This window comes from Diaphorina citri, unplaced genomic scaffold (assembly GCF_000475195.1).
Source record: "Diaphorina citri unplaced genomic scaffold, Diaci psyllid genome assembly version 1.1 scaffold24, whole genome shotgun sequence".
Taxonomy (NCBI): domain Eukaryota; kingdom Metazoa; phylum Arthropoda; class Insecta; order Hemiptera; family Psyllidae; genus Diaphorina; species Diaphorina citri.
The window spans coordinates 254,608-269,367 of NW_007377462.1; the positions used below are offsets into that span (position 1 = coordinate 254,608).

General features: G+C 40.7%; 3 protein-coding genes across 3 annotated transcripts; 2 read left to right on the forward strand and 1 right to left on the reverse strand.

The window, feature by feature from the left end:
- The first annotated feature begins 3,778 nt into the window (after positions 1-3,778).
- On the forward strand, positions 3,779-7,772 carry LOC113467633 (valine--tRNA ligase-like). Its single transcript, XM_026823910.1, has 5 exons — positions 3,779-3,929; positions 4,669-4,759; positions 6,122-6,298; positions 7,174-7,194; positions 7,491-7,772. Exons 1-5 carry the CDS (start codon positions 3,832-3,834, stop codon positions 7,770-7,772), a joined length of 669 nt encoding a protein of 222 aa, XP_026679711.1. The 5' UTR covers positions 3,779-3,831.
- A 435-nt stretch (positions 7,773-8,207) lies between these two features.
- LOC113467637 (valine--tRNA ligase-like) lies at positions 8,208-11,519 on the forward strand. Its single transcript, XM_026823918.1, has 7 exons — positions 8,208-8,237; positions 8,479-8,606; positions 8,953-9,117; positions 9,543-9,744; positions 10,260-10,458; positions 11,006-11,095; positions 11,326-11,519. The coding sequence occupies exons 1-7, from the start codon at positions 8,208-8,210 to the stop codon at positions 11,517-11,519; spliced, it is 1,008 nt and encodes a 335-aa protein (XP_026679719.1).
- A 10-nt stretch (positions 11,520-11,529) lies between these two features.
- LOC113467639 (Golgi-associated plant pathogenesis-related protein 1-like) lies at positions 11,530-12,874 on the reverse strand. Its single transcript, XM_026823926.1, has 2 exons — positions 12,533-12,874; positions 11,530-11,598 (listed from the first exon to the last, which is right to left on the reverse strand). The coding sequence occupies exons 1-2, from the start codon at positions 12,758-12,760 to the stop codon at positions 11,530-11,532; spliced, it is 297 nt and encodes a 98-aa protein (XP_026679727.1). The 5' UTR covers positions 12,761-12,874.
- Between the last annotated feature and the right edge of the window lie 1,886 nt (positions 12,875-14,760).

Consider the following 14,760-nt stretch of genomic DNA (forward strand, 5'->3'; position numbering starts at 1 on the left):
AGTCCTAGTTTTAATCTACAATCTTCGAAATTTACCTTGATTTCCATTTCACAAAGCTTCCAACTCCTGCAGAATATTATTCAACAGGCTTGAGGCTCCTATTCTAAACAGGTCCTTGTTCAACCAATCAGGGCCTAGCATTATCAACACCAAGTAAATCCATCGGACACTATCCTCAAATGTGGAAATGCCTCCGGCTGGTTTCAGCCCTATTTTCTTGCCGGACAGTTTGTGGAAATGTTTGATAGCACTACACATGATGATCCCTGGAAAATCAACAGTGTCATGAGATTTCAAACAGTATTAGTATGGTATAATACCACATGTATTACACACATTTCCATAGGATGTGCTGTCTGGGCCACGACCGTGGAGTGTCCTAAAATTAGATCCTTTAAAAGCAACCTTCCTTGGCCTTCCCATAGCATAAGGTTGTGCTTATGTACCGGGTTGAGATAGGCAAGGTTGGTAAACTAGCTTTGTTTTTAAGTTATCACTCCCATGCCAAACTGTAGAAACAAAATAATATCATGTATCTAGATTCTAGTACCTATAATAAAATTATAATTAATTAAATTACAATAATATTTGCTTTCGTTTACATTACAGATTTCCGGTGGACTTGAGAGCTTCAAACTCAAACCATGTTCCGATTATTGATCAAACGATGCTTCAAAACAAGCGCTCGCTTACTCGATGGTAAGAAAATCTTCACATTTCAAAAGTATTGTTCACACAGATATGATTGTAGGGAATATAGGTCTTCTTCTTCTTTTTCTTCGCCTTTTCCCGTGTACAGACGGGGTCGGCATTTTTCGTCAGCCTCTCAATCAGCCCTAACTAGGGTGATTGCTTTGTCCTGAATTTTGGTTTTGGCTGCTATAGTTTGTACGGAATATACCTAGGTAATTATAAAGAAATACCGGTAGTAATATGATTTGTTTCTTGTTTCAGAGGGACTTCCTCCTCCTCTAGCACATGCTACTGGATTGGAAAAGAGGGAAATGCTCGCCATGTTGGCAGGAAACGATGTAAGTACCACATTATATTGGACATAAGTTGGATGGAAGAGCTTTGGTTGAGTGGAAGAGCTCACTGTGTGCGAATTCAGCCATAAAGCCTCTAAAAAAATAATAATAAATAATAAGTAGGTATACTATTTTCCAGCAGTAGGTACCCCAAGCTGTGTCCACACACATGGTCGACGCCGTCGATCGATGATGTGAAGAGGTGAATCTATGTTGCAGTGTAAGGTTTCAGAGCAATTTACTTTTTGTATAATTGAATCTCACAAAACACCTGATGTGCAAAAAATAATAGCAACCGTGTTTTGACATAAAACTACCTATATACTTTGACTACATAGGTATAAGCAACAAATTGCAATATGTGAGGTAATTAGGCGCTAAATAACAAGCGCCTATAAATTTCCACGAGAAAATAATAACGACGATCGAAAATAATAATAATATTGCTAACAATAATTGATGATACTAATAACAATAATTGATATTGCAAAAAATAGACGACGTTACACTGTGGCTGGGGCGGTAGAAAGGAGATAAGTCATAACCACAACCTAAAAGTACGAGACGAGACGGAGTATGTGGCTATTGGCTACACTACTTGTACGAGTATAGGTGGTAATTAATGCGGCCTAGCACGCAGAAGGTCCGAGTTCGATTCTCGCTCGAATGTTTTATCTCAGTTCATCTGTATCCAGGTACATATACCTACATAACACTGCGCCTTGAGATATCGATTGAGTAGTTGATTGTTGATTGATTATGCAAATGCAGGTACATAGTTGATTGATTACGGCCATCAGCAAAGAAACAAAAATGACCGACATCGAAAAATGGTAGGTCGGAAAATTCTATGGTGACCTCAAAAATTAATTGATGTAAAAATCAAGAATAAAAATACATAGCTTAATACATAAATTATTCATCATATTATAATTTCAAAGTCCTTTCTATATTCGTAACTTTTGAACCTGTGAACCCTTTTTTTCTCTTTTTACGAACGTCAGGACATTGATCATTATGTCATTTTCCTACGAGCATCCCAATGTTTTTCTTCAATGGAGCTGTTGCTTCCAAGGCTGGATATGGATTTAGGTTCATGGGAGATTGTAAGCTCTAGGTCGCGGATTCGATTCCCGCCCGCAGCGGATTTTATCCGTAACAGATAAGGTTCATTCTTCATTCCCGGAGCTGCTGGCTTTCTCCTATCCTGTCTTCCTTCTCTCTTCGCTTTCGGGACGATAAGACCTTAGCGAATACAGTTCCCTCTATCAAATCCCTTTAAAAAATCTAATTTTGCTTCATAAAACCCCCATCAGGCGCGGTCAAGATATCCCCCGGACATGATCACAACGACTACGAGGTAGCACAGAGACTGAATCTGCCCCTGATTACCGTGTTTAATGAAGAAGGAGTTATCATTGGGGACTACGGGGAGTTCACTGGAATGAAGAGATTTGATGCCAGGACCAGAGTTACAGAGGTGCTTACTGAAAAAGGTAAGAGGGCTTGATGTATTCACATCAGGTTCATGATGAAATCCCTATAAGAAATGTAAAATAGGTGGAGAAATGTATTGAACAAAGAAATAAAATGAGTTAACTCTTTGCTGTACTTTCTCGACCTTTAAAAGATAACATACTACCCACATTGCAACTAGGTAACTTGAGATTAGACCCCCAAATCGTCCCCATAAGCCCTATACAATAAATGTGGCATAGGGTAAGGAAAGTCGTGTGATGTCCACACCAGATTTTTCCAAGTGAGACTCGGAGTTTACTGAATTCTACTCCAGTGAGGTTCATGATGAAATCCGAAATCCCTATAAGAAATGTAAAATAGGTTGAGAAATGGATTGAACAAGGAAAAAAATGAGTTAACTCTTTGCTGTACTTTCTCGACCTTTTAAAGATAACATACCACCCACATTGCAACTAGGTAACTTGAGATTAGAGAAATAGGTTGAGAAATGGATTGAACAAAGAAAAAATGAGTTAACTCTTTGCTGTACTTTCTCGACCTTTTAAAGATAACATACCACCCACATTGCAACTAGGTAACTTGAGATTAGACCCCCAAACCGTCCCCATAAGCCCTATAGAATAAAATGTGGCATAGGGTAAGGAAAGTCGTGTGATGTCCACACCAGATTTTTCCAAGTGAGACTCGGAGTTTACTGAATTCTACTCCAGTCAACTCTTTTCTTTTTGAAAATCTCAGTGTTTACTTACTTTACCCTTTTCGCCCTCCCAGGTCTATACCGAGGTACTGTATCGCACGCTATGGTGGTACCCCTATGTTCTCGTTCCAAGGACGTTGTGGAGCCCCTACTCAAACCTCAGTGGTACGTGAGAACCGGCGAAATGGCAGAGAAAGCGGTCCAAGCAGTCAAAACCGGAGAGCTCAAGATAATCCCCGACCATCATACGAAGACTTGGTACCAGTGGTTGGAGAACAATAGGTAAGGACTGGGATTTTCGTGGGATAATTGTGGGATTAAATGGCTTAAAATCTTAAATGACTATTCGAGTCCTCTAAAGTCTCTAGACGAAGTTGATGTTGAAGCTATTCTCGATAACCTAATCCTTACAGCTTGATGGATTTTCCAACATCAAGAAGCTCTGTTTTGTAGAGATTAGAGGAAACTGTAACAACTGAGTAAGGTCTTATCGTTCGGAAATCGAAGAGAGAAGAAGGACAGGATAGGAGAAAGCCAGCCGTTCCGAGAACGAACCTTATCTGTTGAGGATCCAAGGACGTTGTGGAGCCCCTACTCAAACCTCAGTGGTACGTGAGAACCGGCGAAATGGCAGAGAAAGCGGTCCAAGCAGTCAAAACCGGAGAGCTCAAGATAATCCCTGACCATCATACGAAGACTTGGTACCAGTGGTTGGAGAACAATAGGTAAGGACTGGGATTTTCGTGGGATAATTGTGGGATTAAATGGCTTAAAATCTTAAATGACTATTCGAGTCCTCTAAAGTCTCTAAACGAAGTTGATGTTGAAGCCATTCTCGATAACCTAATCCTTACAGCTTGATGGATTTTGCAACATCAAGAAGCTCTGTTTTGTAGAGATTAGAGGAAACTGTAACAACTGACTGAGGTCTTATCGTTCGGAAATCGAAGAGAGAAGAAGGACAGGATAGGAGAAAGCCAGCCGTTCCGAGAACGAACCTTATCTGTTGAGGAATAAATGGCTTAAAATGTTAAATGACTAATCGAGTCCTCTAAGGTCTCTAGACGAAGTTGATGTTGAAGCCATTCTCGACAACTTAATCCTTACAGCTTGATGGATTTTCCAACATCAAGAAGCTCTATTTTGTAGAGATTAGAGGAAACTGTAACAACTGACTGAGGTCTCATCGTTCGGAAATCGAAGAGAGAAGAAGGACAGGATAGGAGAAAGCCAGCCGTTCCGAGAACGAACCTTATCTGTTGAGGATAAAGTTCCCCTCAGGAGGGAATCGAGATGAATGGATTTAGTGGAAGATAATCTTCATCACCGAACCCTTAGAGCTTGATGTTATCAAGGGGTTCAGAGGGTTTTCTCGCATTAGAGCTCACGAAGAGCTTTCCAGGGTCGGTTCAAAAATTGGTTTACACTCTTTGTCTAACGATTGTTTTGTTATTCCTCTTGTAGGGATTGGTGCATATCTCGACAGCTGTGGTGGGGTCATCGCATACCTGCGTACTATGTTAGTTTCAATGATCCTGCTAAGAAACCCAAAAACGTAAGTACCTACTCTTTTGCTTTGTTTTCGAGTTTACCAAATTAGTAATCTCTTTTGATTTTTTTTTCTTCTATTTTCTAATCAGTGAATTTCTTCATTTGTCAAATATTTGCCACGACAAAATCGAACTAACTAGTTCTAGACCTTTCACTTTGGATCTCACTAAATTCAATGCCAACCTTGTTAGCTTGGAACCTTGGAGGGTAGCGGGTCTTCCTTATAATTCCCCTCGGGAGGGAATCGAGATGAATGGATTTAGTGGAAGATAATCACTAGGGGAAGGTAATGCCTAAGATAATCTTCATCACCGAACCCTTAGAGCTTGATGTTATCAAGGGGCTCAGAGGGTTTTCTCGCATTAGAGCTCACGAAGAGCTTTCCAGGGTCGGTTCACAAATTGGTTTACACTCTTTGTCTAACGATTGTTTTGTTTATTCCTCTTGTAGGGATTGGTGCATATCTCGACAGCTGTGGTGGGGTCATCGCATACCTGCGTACTATGTTAGTTTCAATGATCCTGTTCTTAAAGGTAGAGGTGTTACTTAGTTTCTGATGCAAGATCCCAAGTATCTTAATGCAGAAATAGTTTTGCTTTACCTTGGTTAATATTATCTTGATATTACAAAAGTTGTAGTGGGGAAATAACTGTAAAATCTGTGATAAAATTACTATTAGGTATTAGATATGATAAAAATCTGATTTTGTTAGTTTTTCCTGTTATGACTCATCTAGGTAGTCATATTTATCTTCTGGGCATCAGAACCTTGTACTTACCATTTTCTAAAGCTATTTATTGTATTTATATTAATTCTATTTCATTCATTTATTTATTTATTATTATTTATTTTCATTTTCAGAAAAAAGAAGTGAAGAAGAAAGAAACCAATGATGAGCCAATTCTACTTCGTTGCTTTGTTTTCGAGTTTACCAAATTAGTAATCTCTTTTGATTTTATTTTCTAATTTCTAATCAGGGATTTTCTTTATTTGTTAAATATTTGCCACGTCAAAATCGAACTAACTGGTTCTAGACCTTTCACTTTGGATCTCACTAAATTCAATGCCAACCTTGTTAGCTTGGAACCTTGGAGGGTAGCGGGTCTTCCTTCTAAGCGTTAGAATGCGGGTTCAATTCCTGCCCGAGGCGGATTTTACCCTCACAAATGAGGTACGTTCTCGGAACGGCTAACTCTCTCCTACCTTGTCTTTTCCTTCGCTTTCGATACGATAATACTTTTGCAGTTACAGTGGCCTCTGTCAAACCTCTTGGAAAAAAATCTCTTATCCCATCCTTTTTCTCTCTTCGATCTCGGTACAAGATTTGCCTTGTTATAGTTCTCTTTCATGTTTTCACTGTTTTCAGGTCACAGAGTATGAACTTTGGGTGAGCGGCCGTAGCAAGGAAGAAGCAGAACAGAAAGCTATCTCCAAGTTCAACGTGACTCAAGCAGACATATCCCTAAGACAAGATGAAGATGTTCTGGACACATGGTTCTCTTCTGGTCTGTTCCCGTTCTCTGTGTTTGGATGGCCAGATAAGGTGAGCAAAATAATACCTGATTTCTGATTTATGGGACTTTTCACCATTTTATTTTTAAGAAGTGAATACTTGTCTCTAAACTGTCTAAAGTTACTCTCAAGTAATCAATATGAGAGTAAATTTTTCTTATGCTATATCTATAGCAAAGGTTGAGTGCAAATGGCATCCACTCGTAAAATTTGTAGACAAAACCAAATATCAGCCCAAAGCAATCACCCTAGTCAGGGCTGATTGATGAAAAACGCCGACCCCATCTGTACATGGGAAAAGGCAAAGAAAAAGAAGATAGGTAACCCTGTCCCTGTCAATCAACTTGCTCAGAGGCTGATGAAAAACGCCGACCCCATCTGTACATGGGAAAAGGCAAAGAAAAAGAAGATAGGTAACCCTGTCCCTGTCAATCAACTTGCTCATTTATTATCCTAACATGACCAATTGCACCTTGAATCAGCCCAGATAGGTCAGTAGTCTGTCTGCTTTCTGTGCAACCATAGGTAATTTAAAGAGAGTAAATTTTTCTTATGCTATATCAATAGCAAAGGTTGAGTGCAAATGGCATCCACTCGTAAAATTTGTAGACAAAACCAAATATCAGCCCAAAGCAATCACCCTAGTCAGGGATAAGCGTTAGAATGCGGGTTCAATTGCTGCCCGAGGCGGATTTCACCCTAACATATGAGGTACGTTCTCGGAACGGCTGACTCTCTCCTACCTTGTCTTTTCCTTCGCTTTCGATACGATAAGACTTTTGCAGTTACAGTGCCCTCTGTCAAACCTCTTGGAAAAAAATCTCTTATCCCATCCTTTTTCTCTCTTCGATTTCAGTACAAGATCTCCCTTGTTATAGTTCCCTTTCATGTTTTCACTGTTTTCAGGTCACAGAGTATGAACTTTGGGTGAGCGGCCGTAGCAAGGAAGAAGCAGAACAGAAAGCTATCTAAAAAACACATACATACCAAGGAATCATGTACTTTTAACAAACTCCGCTCCGTAGCCTAGGTCATCTATATCTCACTTTCCTAGAATTTTTTAGTTAAATCCCCTTTAGGCTTTAGGGTTGAACTATTCATTTCTAAAGAAAGTCACAACTTTCGGTCGTGTTTTTTTGGGGGGGGGTCTTTTGGGTCACTAGGAAGGTATTCGCTATGAAAACTCATTTTTTTTTAAATCTCACTTCTCCTTTTCCAGAGAGGTGTTCCTACACCCCATCGTGCGCGACGCTCACGGGCGGAAAATGTCTAAGTCCCTCGGGAACGTAATCGATCCCCTGGACGTGGTGAAGGGCATTTCCCTGGCGGGTCTCCAGGGCCGCCTCCTGCAGGATAGCAACCTAGAGGCGGCGGAGAGACAGCGCGCCGCGGACGGACAGAAGAGGGATTACCCACAAGGCATACCGGAGTGTGGCACGGACGCGCTGCGCTTCGCCCTCGCCGCGTACATGTCACAAGGTGAGCGCACGGGGAGGGTTCTGTAGGGGGAAAGTCAAATAAATACGAAATAATTAAATAGGACCCTAGAGAATCAATGTAAGTCCTCTTGTACATCCCTAAGAAAAAGGTTCATATTTTAAACACATTAGTTGCATTCTCCTAGACACGGTCTCTGCCCAAACCCCCAAGCCGTGCGATATTGAGAAAAGGAAGAGTTCGCCAGCCTAACCTAGACTCTAGAATCTAGTATCGTGTCCTGATGGGTTATGGTAACCTATTGAATACAAAAATGAAAACAAGTGGTTGAATTTTGAATTTTGTTTTATTGCCTATTTTTTCTCCATACCTATAGAATTTTATTAAATTATTTTTTGTACTTATTAGGAAATTGTACACTTGGCTCAACAATATACACAATAATCAATATTTGGAATCCTGTATTGTCTTATTTACTCGAAATTCATTTATCTAAGGGGTTAATGTATGAATCAGCAGCCATCAACTGGAAGGTATATGAGGTAGTGCACTTGTTTTGTAAGCGCCAGGTCGTGGGTTCAATCCCTGCTCGAGGAAAAAATCATCCATAACACCAACAAAAACAAAGTATTATCCTAACATGACCAATTGCACCTTGAATCAGCCCAGATAGGTCAGTAGTCTGTCTGCTTTCTGTGCAACCATAGGTAATTTAATTTTTAAGGCAAGTCCCCAGATATTGAAGGTTATAAAAATATCACACACTTGTTTCAGAGGAAATCCATTGGTGAGAAAAACCCCAAAGGCAAATTTGTTATGGTGATTCCTCCCCCTAATGTGACAGGAACACTACATCTGGGTCATGCTCTTACCAATGCTGTAGAGGACTCTATCACCAGATGGTAAGAAAATAATTATCATTTTCTCTGTGAATAATTATCATTTTCTACCTATTTAAAATGAATCTGGGAAAAGTGAGAAAAGTTATCCCAGAATCACTCTGTCCAGAATTAGTTTTTCATGAAAAGAAGAAGAAAAATCTTACTTGGAGTAACCAACTTTAGAACACTGGCTACCAGAAAAAAAAAAAAAACAAGCCAAAGACCATTTTTTTTTTAACATGATTTCAAAGCTCTTGTACTAACAAACCAATTTTGCTATTGAACTACCTGAAAAAATGCTGTAAAATTAGTACATGAAGCACCTCCAAATACCACTTCACATTGACACTAAAATATTCCATTTCAGGAACCGAATGAAGGGTAAAACCACTCTCTGGAACCCGGGCTGTGATCATGCGGGTATTGCCACTCAGGTTGTGGTTGAAAAGAAACTCTGGCGAGAGGAGAAGAAGACTCGGCATGAGATTGGCAGGGAGAAGTTCATCGAGAAAGTTTGGGAGTGGAAGAAAGAGTAAGTTGAGAGAGGATAGTGTTGATAATTTCAGAAGAAAAAGAAGCTTAAGTAACCAGCCCCAGTAGTTCTGAGGGAAAATAAGACTTGTAATCCAGTGCCAGTAGTACATAAAAATTTAGTATTTTGAGATAGACATTTATTTATTTATTTATTCTTTCAAACATAAAAATATTACAATTACATGAAAGATTACATAAGTAGTAAAGATTACATTTGTAAAAGCTTAGCTTAAATAAGTTTATAGGTACCCTTAGAAAGGAAACATGAAGAGAATGTGTGGTAGGATGGTCATTAGCCACAGGTTAGGTTTTCAAGGACTGTACTCTGGATCTTGACGTTGGTGGTTCAAGTTCAGGCCAAGTCATAAAATTTACTAATTTGTAACACAATTAAAATGCCTTTCCTTTATTTTAATTGTTCAGGAAAGGAGACCGTATCTACGAGCAGATGAAGCTGATGGGATCATCGCTAGACTGGGATCGTGCCTGTTTCACCATGGACCCTAAACTATCCCGTGCCGTCACTGAGGCGTTCGTCATCCTACACGAAGCAGGCGACATCTACCGGAGTGAACGTCTGGTACACTGGTCTTGTTCACTGAAGAGTGCCATCTCTGATATAGAGGTAATTTTACTGTCAAAGCGAGCCAATAAATACAGAAAACCATAATACAGTAAGCCAATCAAGTGTGCCGGGAGGCGCGCAAACGTCAAAAGTTCGAGGGTAATTTTTCAACATGAAGTGTTTTTTGGGGGGGTGAATACCGAAGCAGGCAGAGAATTTGTAACACTTTTTTTCAAAGAGGTTTTACAGAGGGAATGTGGCAACAGAGGAATTATCGTCCCGTAATCGAAGAGAGAAAGAGATAGGATGTTAGAAAGCCAGTCGTTCCGAGAACGAACCTTATCTGTTTAGGATAAAGTTCTCCCCGGTCGGGCATTAAACTTCAAAAAGTGTTTTGAATTTGTGTTAAAAAGGGTTTACTTGCTCCCTTTAAAGAGTTTATATAAACATTTGCCTCCTAAAAGGGTTTCCTAGCTTCCTAAAAAGGGTTCTCTTGCTTCCTAAAAGGGGTTTACTTTCTGCCTTAAAAGGTTTTACTTGCTCAGTGTTTTCCCTAAACCTAACCTCCGTTTCAGGTGGACAAGGTAGAGCTGACAGGTCGCACGCCACTCCGCGTACCCGGCTACGCCAACCCGGTCGATTTCGGCGTCCTGGCCTCGTTCGCGTACAAGCTGGATGACGGGAGTGGCGAAATAGTGGTGGCCACGACGCGACTGGAGACGCTCTTCGCGGACGTGGCAGTTGCAGTGCATCCCGAGGACGAACGCTACAAACATTTGGTGGGTGAATACCGAAGCAGGCAGAGAATTTGTAACACTTTTTTCAAAGAGGTTTTACAGGGGGAATGTGACAACAGAGGAATTATCGTCCCGTAATCGAAGAGAGAAAGAGATAGGATGTTAGAAAGCCAGCCGTTCCGAGAACGAACCTTATCTGTTTAGGATAAAGTTATCCCCGGTCGGGCAATAAACTTCAAAAAGTGTTTTGAATTTGTGTTAAAAAGGGTTTACTTACGCCCTTTAAACAGTTTATATAAACATTTGCTTCCTAAAAGAGGTTTAATTTCTGCCTTAAAAGGGTTTACTTGCTCAGTGTTTTCCCTAAACCTAACCTCCGTTTCAGGTGGACAAGGTAGAGCTGACAGGTCGTACGCCACTCCGCGTACCCGGCTACGCCAACCCGGTCGATTTCGGCGTCCTGGCCTCGTTCGCGTACAAGCTGGAAGACGGGAGTGGCGAAATAGTGGTGGCCACGACGCGACTGGAGACGCTCTTCGCGGACGTGGCGGTTGCAGTGCATCCCGAGGACGAACGCTACAAACATTTGGTGGGCAAACTCCTCGTCCATCCGTTTTGCGAGCGGAAAATCCCGATCCTGGCCGATAGCTTTGTGGAGAAAGACTTTGGCACGGGTAAGTTTCAAAAGTCGTATTTATATTATGTTTTAAAAGACCAAGTTTCTATTTAAAGTAGAATAGAATAAAATATACCCTGTTTATATTGCCGAAATGAGACTGAAAGGTCCCTTTACTCCTACAGTCTAAACAAGGTCTTATTTATTCCCCTTGTGTTCCCTTTCCCTTCCATCTTCCCCTTAAAGTGTTCCATATAACTAAATCAAATTTTTCATTTCCCCCATCAGGCGCGGTCAAGATATCCCCCGGGCATGATCACAACGACTACGAGGTAGCACAGAGACTGAATCTGCCCCTGATTACCGTGTTTAATGAAGAGGGAGTTATCATTGGGGACTACGGGGAATTCACTGGAATGAAGAGATTTGATGCCAGGACCAGAGTTACAGAGGTGCTTACTGAAAAAGGTAAGAGGGCTTGATGTATTCACATCACTCACCGTACGCGTTGTCCGGCCGATGTTCGAATGCGTTTCGCTGAATCAGCTTCTCTGCCCAGTCCTGAGGGAGGTACCGTGAGAATAGGAAATATCAAATCATGAATCTTTGTGGTAAAGCAGACAGCTTTTTCACAACTTTGTCGGTATGACAGTGTTACAAGTCTTTCATTTACTCAATCATCAGAATAGGATAGACGATAGAATATATCAATATACCTTATTCAGTTGACCTATTTCTGGAACGACTTAAGATTTGATGATGACCTTGTTTCATACTGCCAGTCTAGGACTAAAGAGTATCGCAGTCTGAATCCGGGGCTTATGTATTTGATTGATGAGAAATATGACATCAGAATCACATGAAGAAAATTCCCCTTTTTTCCCATTCCTAGGGTAGGCATAAAAAAATGTCTAGAGTGAGTACTTTTGCATAAGGAAAAACTAGGGCTGAGAATTTAACCCTTCTAAATGAGTGCTCGAACACCTAATGGAAAATTACCGGAGTTTTACCCTTACTCAGGTTTTAAACATATGGGATATCATCAGCCTCAGTAATTCACCCGAAAAGGAATCCGTAGTTAAAACTAAGCGGACGGAACTCGTAAAAGAACATACTGATAGATTCTGACGTGACCGTGTGAAGATTCATCTTAAAAAGAAGAACACAAGTAACTTATACTCTTCACAGGTTGGGGGAAGGTTTTTGTGAAGAGTATGGGTAATTATGCAGAAGTCACGTCCGTGGAAAAGAAAAGCTCCTTTTTGTATTTAACCTAACCCTATAATAACACTAATCACTGCTCTAATTGTGAAAACTCCTTCTTTCGTTTAACCTAACCCTATAATAACACTGGTCACTGCTCGTTTGTGTCAGTTCCTTTGGTAGCATTATTCCATGGACGTGACTTTTGCACAAGTAACGTTACTTGTGTTCTTCTCTTCTTCTCGTAAAGAAGGTCAACGGGACTGAACTCGTTACCTCCGGATGACAATACCTTTGCTAGTTTAGCCAAGTCCTCATTGAACCCGAGCGGGGGGCACCCATGCAAGCCTCGCTTCTCATTGTGAGCCTTCAGGGCGGCCCTTATCACCCCTGTAGTCTTGTCTTCAGGAATAGTCTTGAGTTCTTTCTGTGCCTGTTGCTGAGGTGGTGCTCCTTTCTGGCTGCTAGTTTGTTTTTTAGTGGTAGTGGTGGTTGTTGTGACCTTGGTTTTTTGGTGCATGTTTTGGAATTTTTAGACGGGAGAAGGTTGGTAGGGTGATGAGAATTTGGAATTTTATGACCAAAGAAGGTTTTTGTAAAGGTGATGAGAAAGTGTAGGTGTGTGTTGATACAATTAAGTCGTGTGAAGATTCATCTTAAAAAGAAGAACACAAGTAACTTATACTCTTCACAGGTTGGGGGAAGGTTTTTGTGAAGAGTATGGGTAATTATGCAGAAGTCACGTCCGTGGAAAAGAAAAGCTCCTTTTTGTATTTAACCTAACCCTATAATAACACTGCTCCATACACCTTCTGCTACAGGTAGGTTATACTGGAACTTGAATTATTTATGTCATCCTAGAACTTGACTTATTTATGTTATGTTGATTGATTTATTTAATGAGACCCCGCCCCCTGGGTGTGCTATATCTACCCTGTCTGAGAAATGCTTGAATTATTTTATACGAGGAGCGACCCTTTTAACTTTAACCTCTGCGTACTTACCTTATTACTGTCGGCTAAGACTGAAAAGTCCAGCCTAATTAGCTTGGAGGGTAGCGCTTCTGTCGCTGGAGCGCTAGATTGCGGGTTCGATTCCCGCCTGGGACGAACTTAAATCTAAAAAAGTAAAAACAGATGAGGTTTCTTTTTCGCAAGCATCTGCCATTAAAGCGCTATGTCGCGAGTTTGATTCCCGCTCGGGGCAGATTTTATCCTAAGGAGATATTATACGAGTTCGTTCTTGGAACGGCTGGCTTTCTCCTACCCTGTTTTTCTTCTTTCTTCGATTTCGGGACGATAAGACCGTAGCAGTTACAATTTCCTCTATCAAACCTCTAAAAAAATAATTATTTTAATAATATAATCTTTATCGCAATTCCTCCTTCTCTCTTCGTTCTCATAACGACAAGACCTCCGTTGTTACAGTACCATTTATCAAACTTTTTTTCTTCTTCTTTGAATTCAAGTTAATTTCGCTTTCTATCTCTTCACAGGGCTTGATCAAGGTGGACAAGGAGATCGAGCGTCTAAACAAGAAGGAAGAATATCTGAAGCAAGTCATAGCCAAGCTGAAAGATCAAGCCGCAGCCGAAGACTACGCCACGAAGGTACCCGAGAACGTACGAACTCAGAATAGCGAGAAGTTGAGTGAGGCTGAGGGCGAGTTGAGTAGATTACCTGCGGCGCTGGCGGCACTCAAACTAATACAGTAACTCTCAAACTGATACAGTAACTTCACTATCAATCAATGAAGTTGATACAGTAACTTCACCTATCGATCAAGCTGACAGTAACTCTACCTATCAATTAAGTGGTACAGTGATACAGTAACAGTAGTGATACAGTAACTTATCAATCAAGCTGATACAGTAAACTCATCTATCAATCAATTTGATACAGTAATTTCACTATCACTCAAGCTGACAGTAACTCTACCTATCACACAAGCTTATACAGTAACTTCATCTATCAATCAAGCTGATATAAATTAAATTAGATATATTAACTTCACCTACCAATCAAGCTGATACAGTAACTTCACCTATCACTCAAGCTGACAGTAACTCTACCTATCAATCAAGTTGATACAGTAACTTCATCTGTCACTCAACCTCACCTATAACGTCGTATTTGGCAGCCTATTTAACTTTTAACTTCATACACACAAAAAGCCCACTCTGATGCTTAGGTACATACATACATATCCTAAGTCGTTCTGTTTGGTGGAACAGGTCGACTATTCACAAAACCTCTTCACCAAGTTCTATCATTAAGGTGTAGGGGCAAATAGCCCCAAAAGATGGGTTAAAGTTACACGAATCTTGAGGGGGCTCACCTGCCTTGTAACAGTTAGGAAGTGTCCACACTTATGTGTCACACTTCCTCTCGTATGTCGAAAAACACGTGTGAACCTTGCCGTAGGTCGCGGGTTCAATTCTCGCTCGGGGCGAACTTTATCCTAAACAGGTAAGGTTCATTCTCAGGCCGGCTGTCTTACTCCCATACTGTCTTCCTTCTC

What these genes read in the sequence shown, in the direction of transcription:
- LOC113467633 (XM_026823910.1), top strand. Translation starts at nt 3,832, where the DNA reads ATGGCAGAGAAAGCGGTCCAAGCAGTCAAAACCGGAGAGCTCAAGATA. An exon ending in CAGTGGTTGGAGAACAATAG is followed by an intron (nt 3,930 to 4,668) that starts GTAAGGACTGGG and finishes TTCCTCTTGTAG; the next exon opens with GGATTGGTGCATATCTCGAC. An exon ending in TCACAGAGTATGAACTTTGG is followed by an intron (nt 7,195 to 7,490) that starts GTGAGCGGCCGT and finishes TTTTCCAGAGAG; the next exon opens with GTGTTCCTACACCCCATCGT.
- LOC113467637 (XM_026823918.1), top strand. Translation starts at nt 8,208, where the DNA reads ATGTATGAATCAGCAGCCATCAACTGGAAG. An exon ending in CAGCAGCCATCAACTGGAAG is followed by an intron (nt 8,238 to 8,478) that starts GTATATGAGGTA and finishes CACTTGTTTCAG; the next exon opens with AGGAAATCCATTGGTGAGAA. An exon ending in GTTTGGGAGTGGAAGAAAGA is followed by an intron (nt 9,118 to 9,542) that starts GTAAGTTGAGAG and finishes TTAATTGTTCAG; the next exon opens with GAAAGGAGACCGTATCTACG.
- LOC113467639 (XM_026823926.1), bottom strand. Translation starts at nt 12,760, where the DNA reads ATGCACCAAAAAACCAAGGTCACAACAACCACCACTACCACTAAAAAA. An exon ending in ACTTGGCTAAACTAGCAAAG is followed by an intron (nt 11,599 to 12,532) that starts GTATTGTCATCC and finishes TACCTCCCTCAG; the next exon opens with GACTGGGCAGAGAAGCTGAT.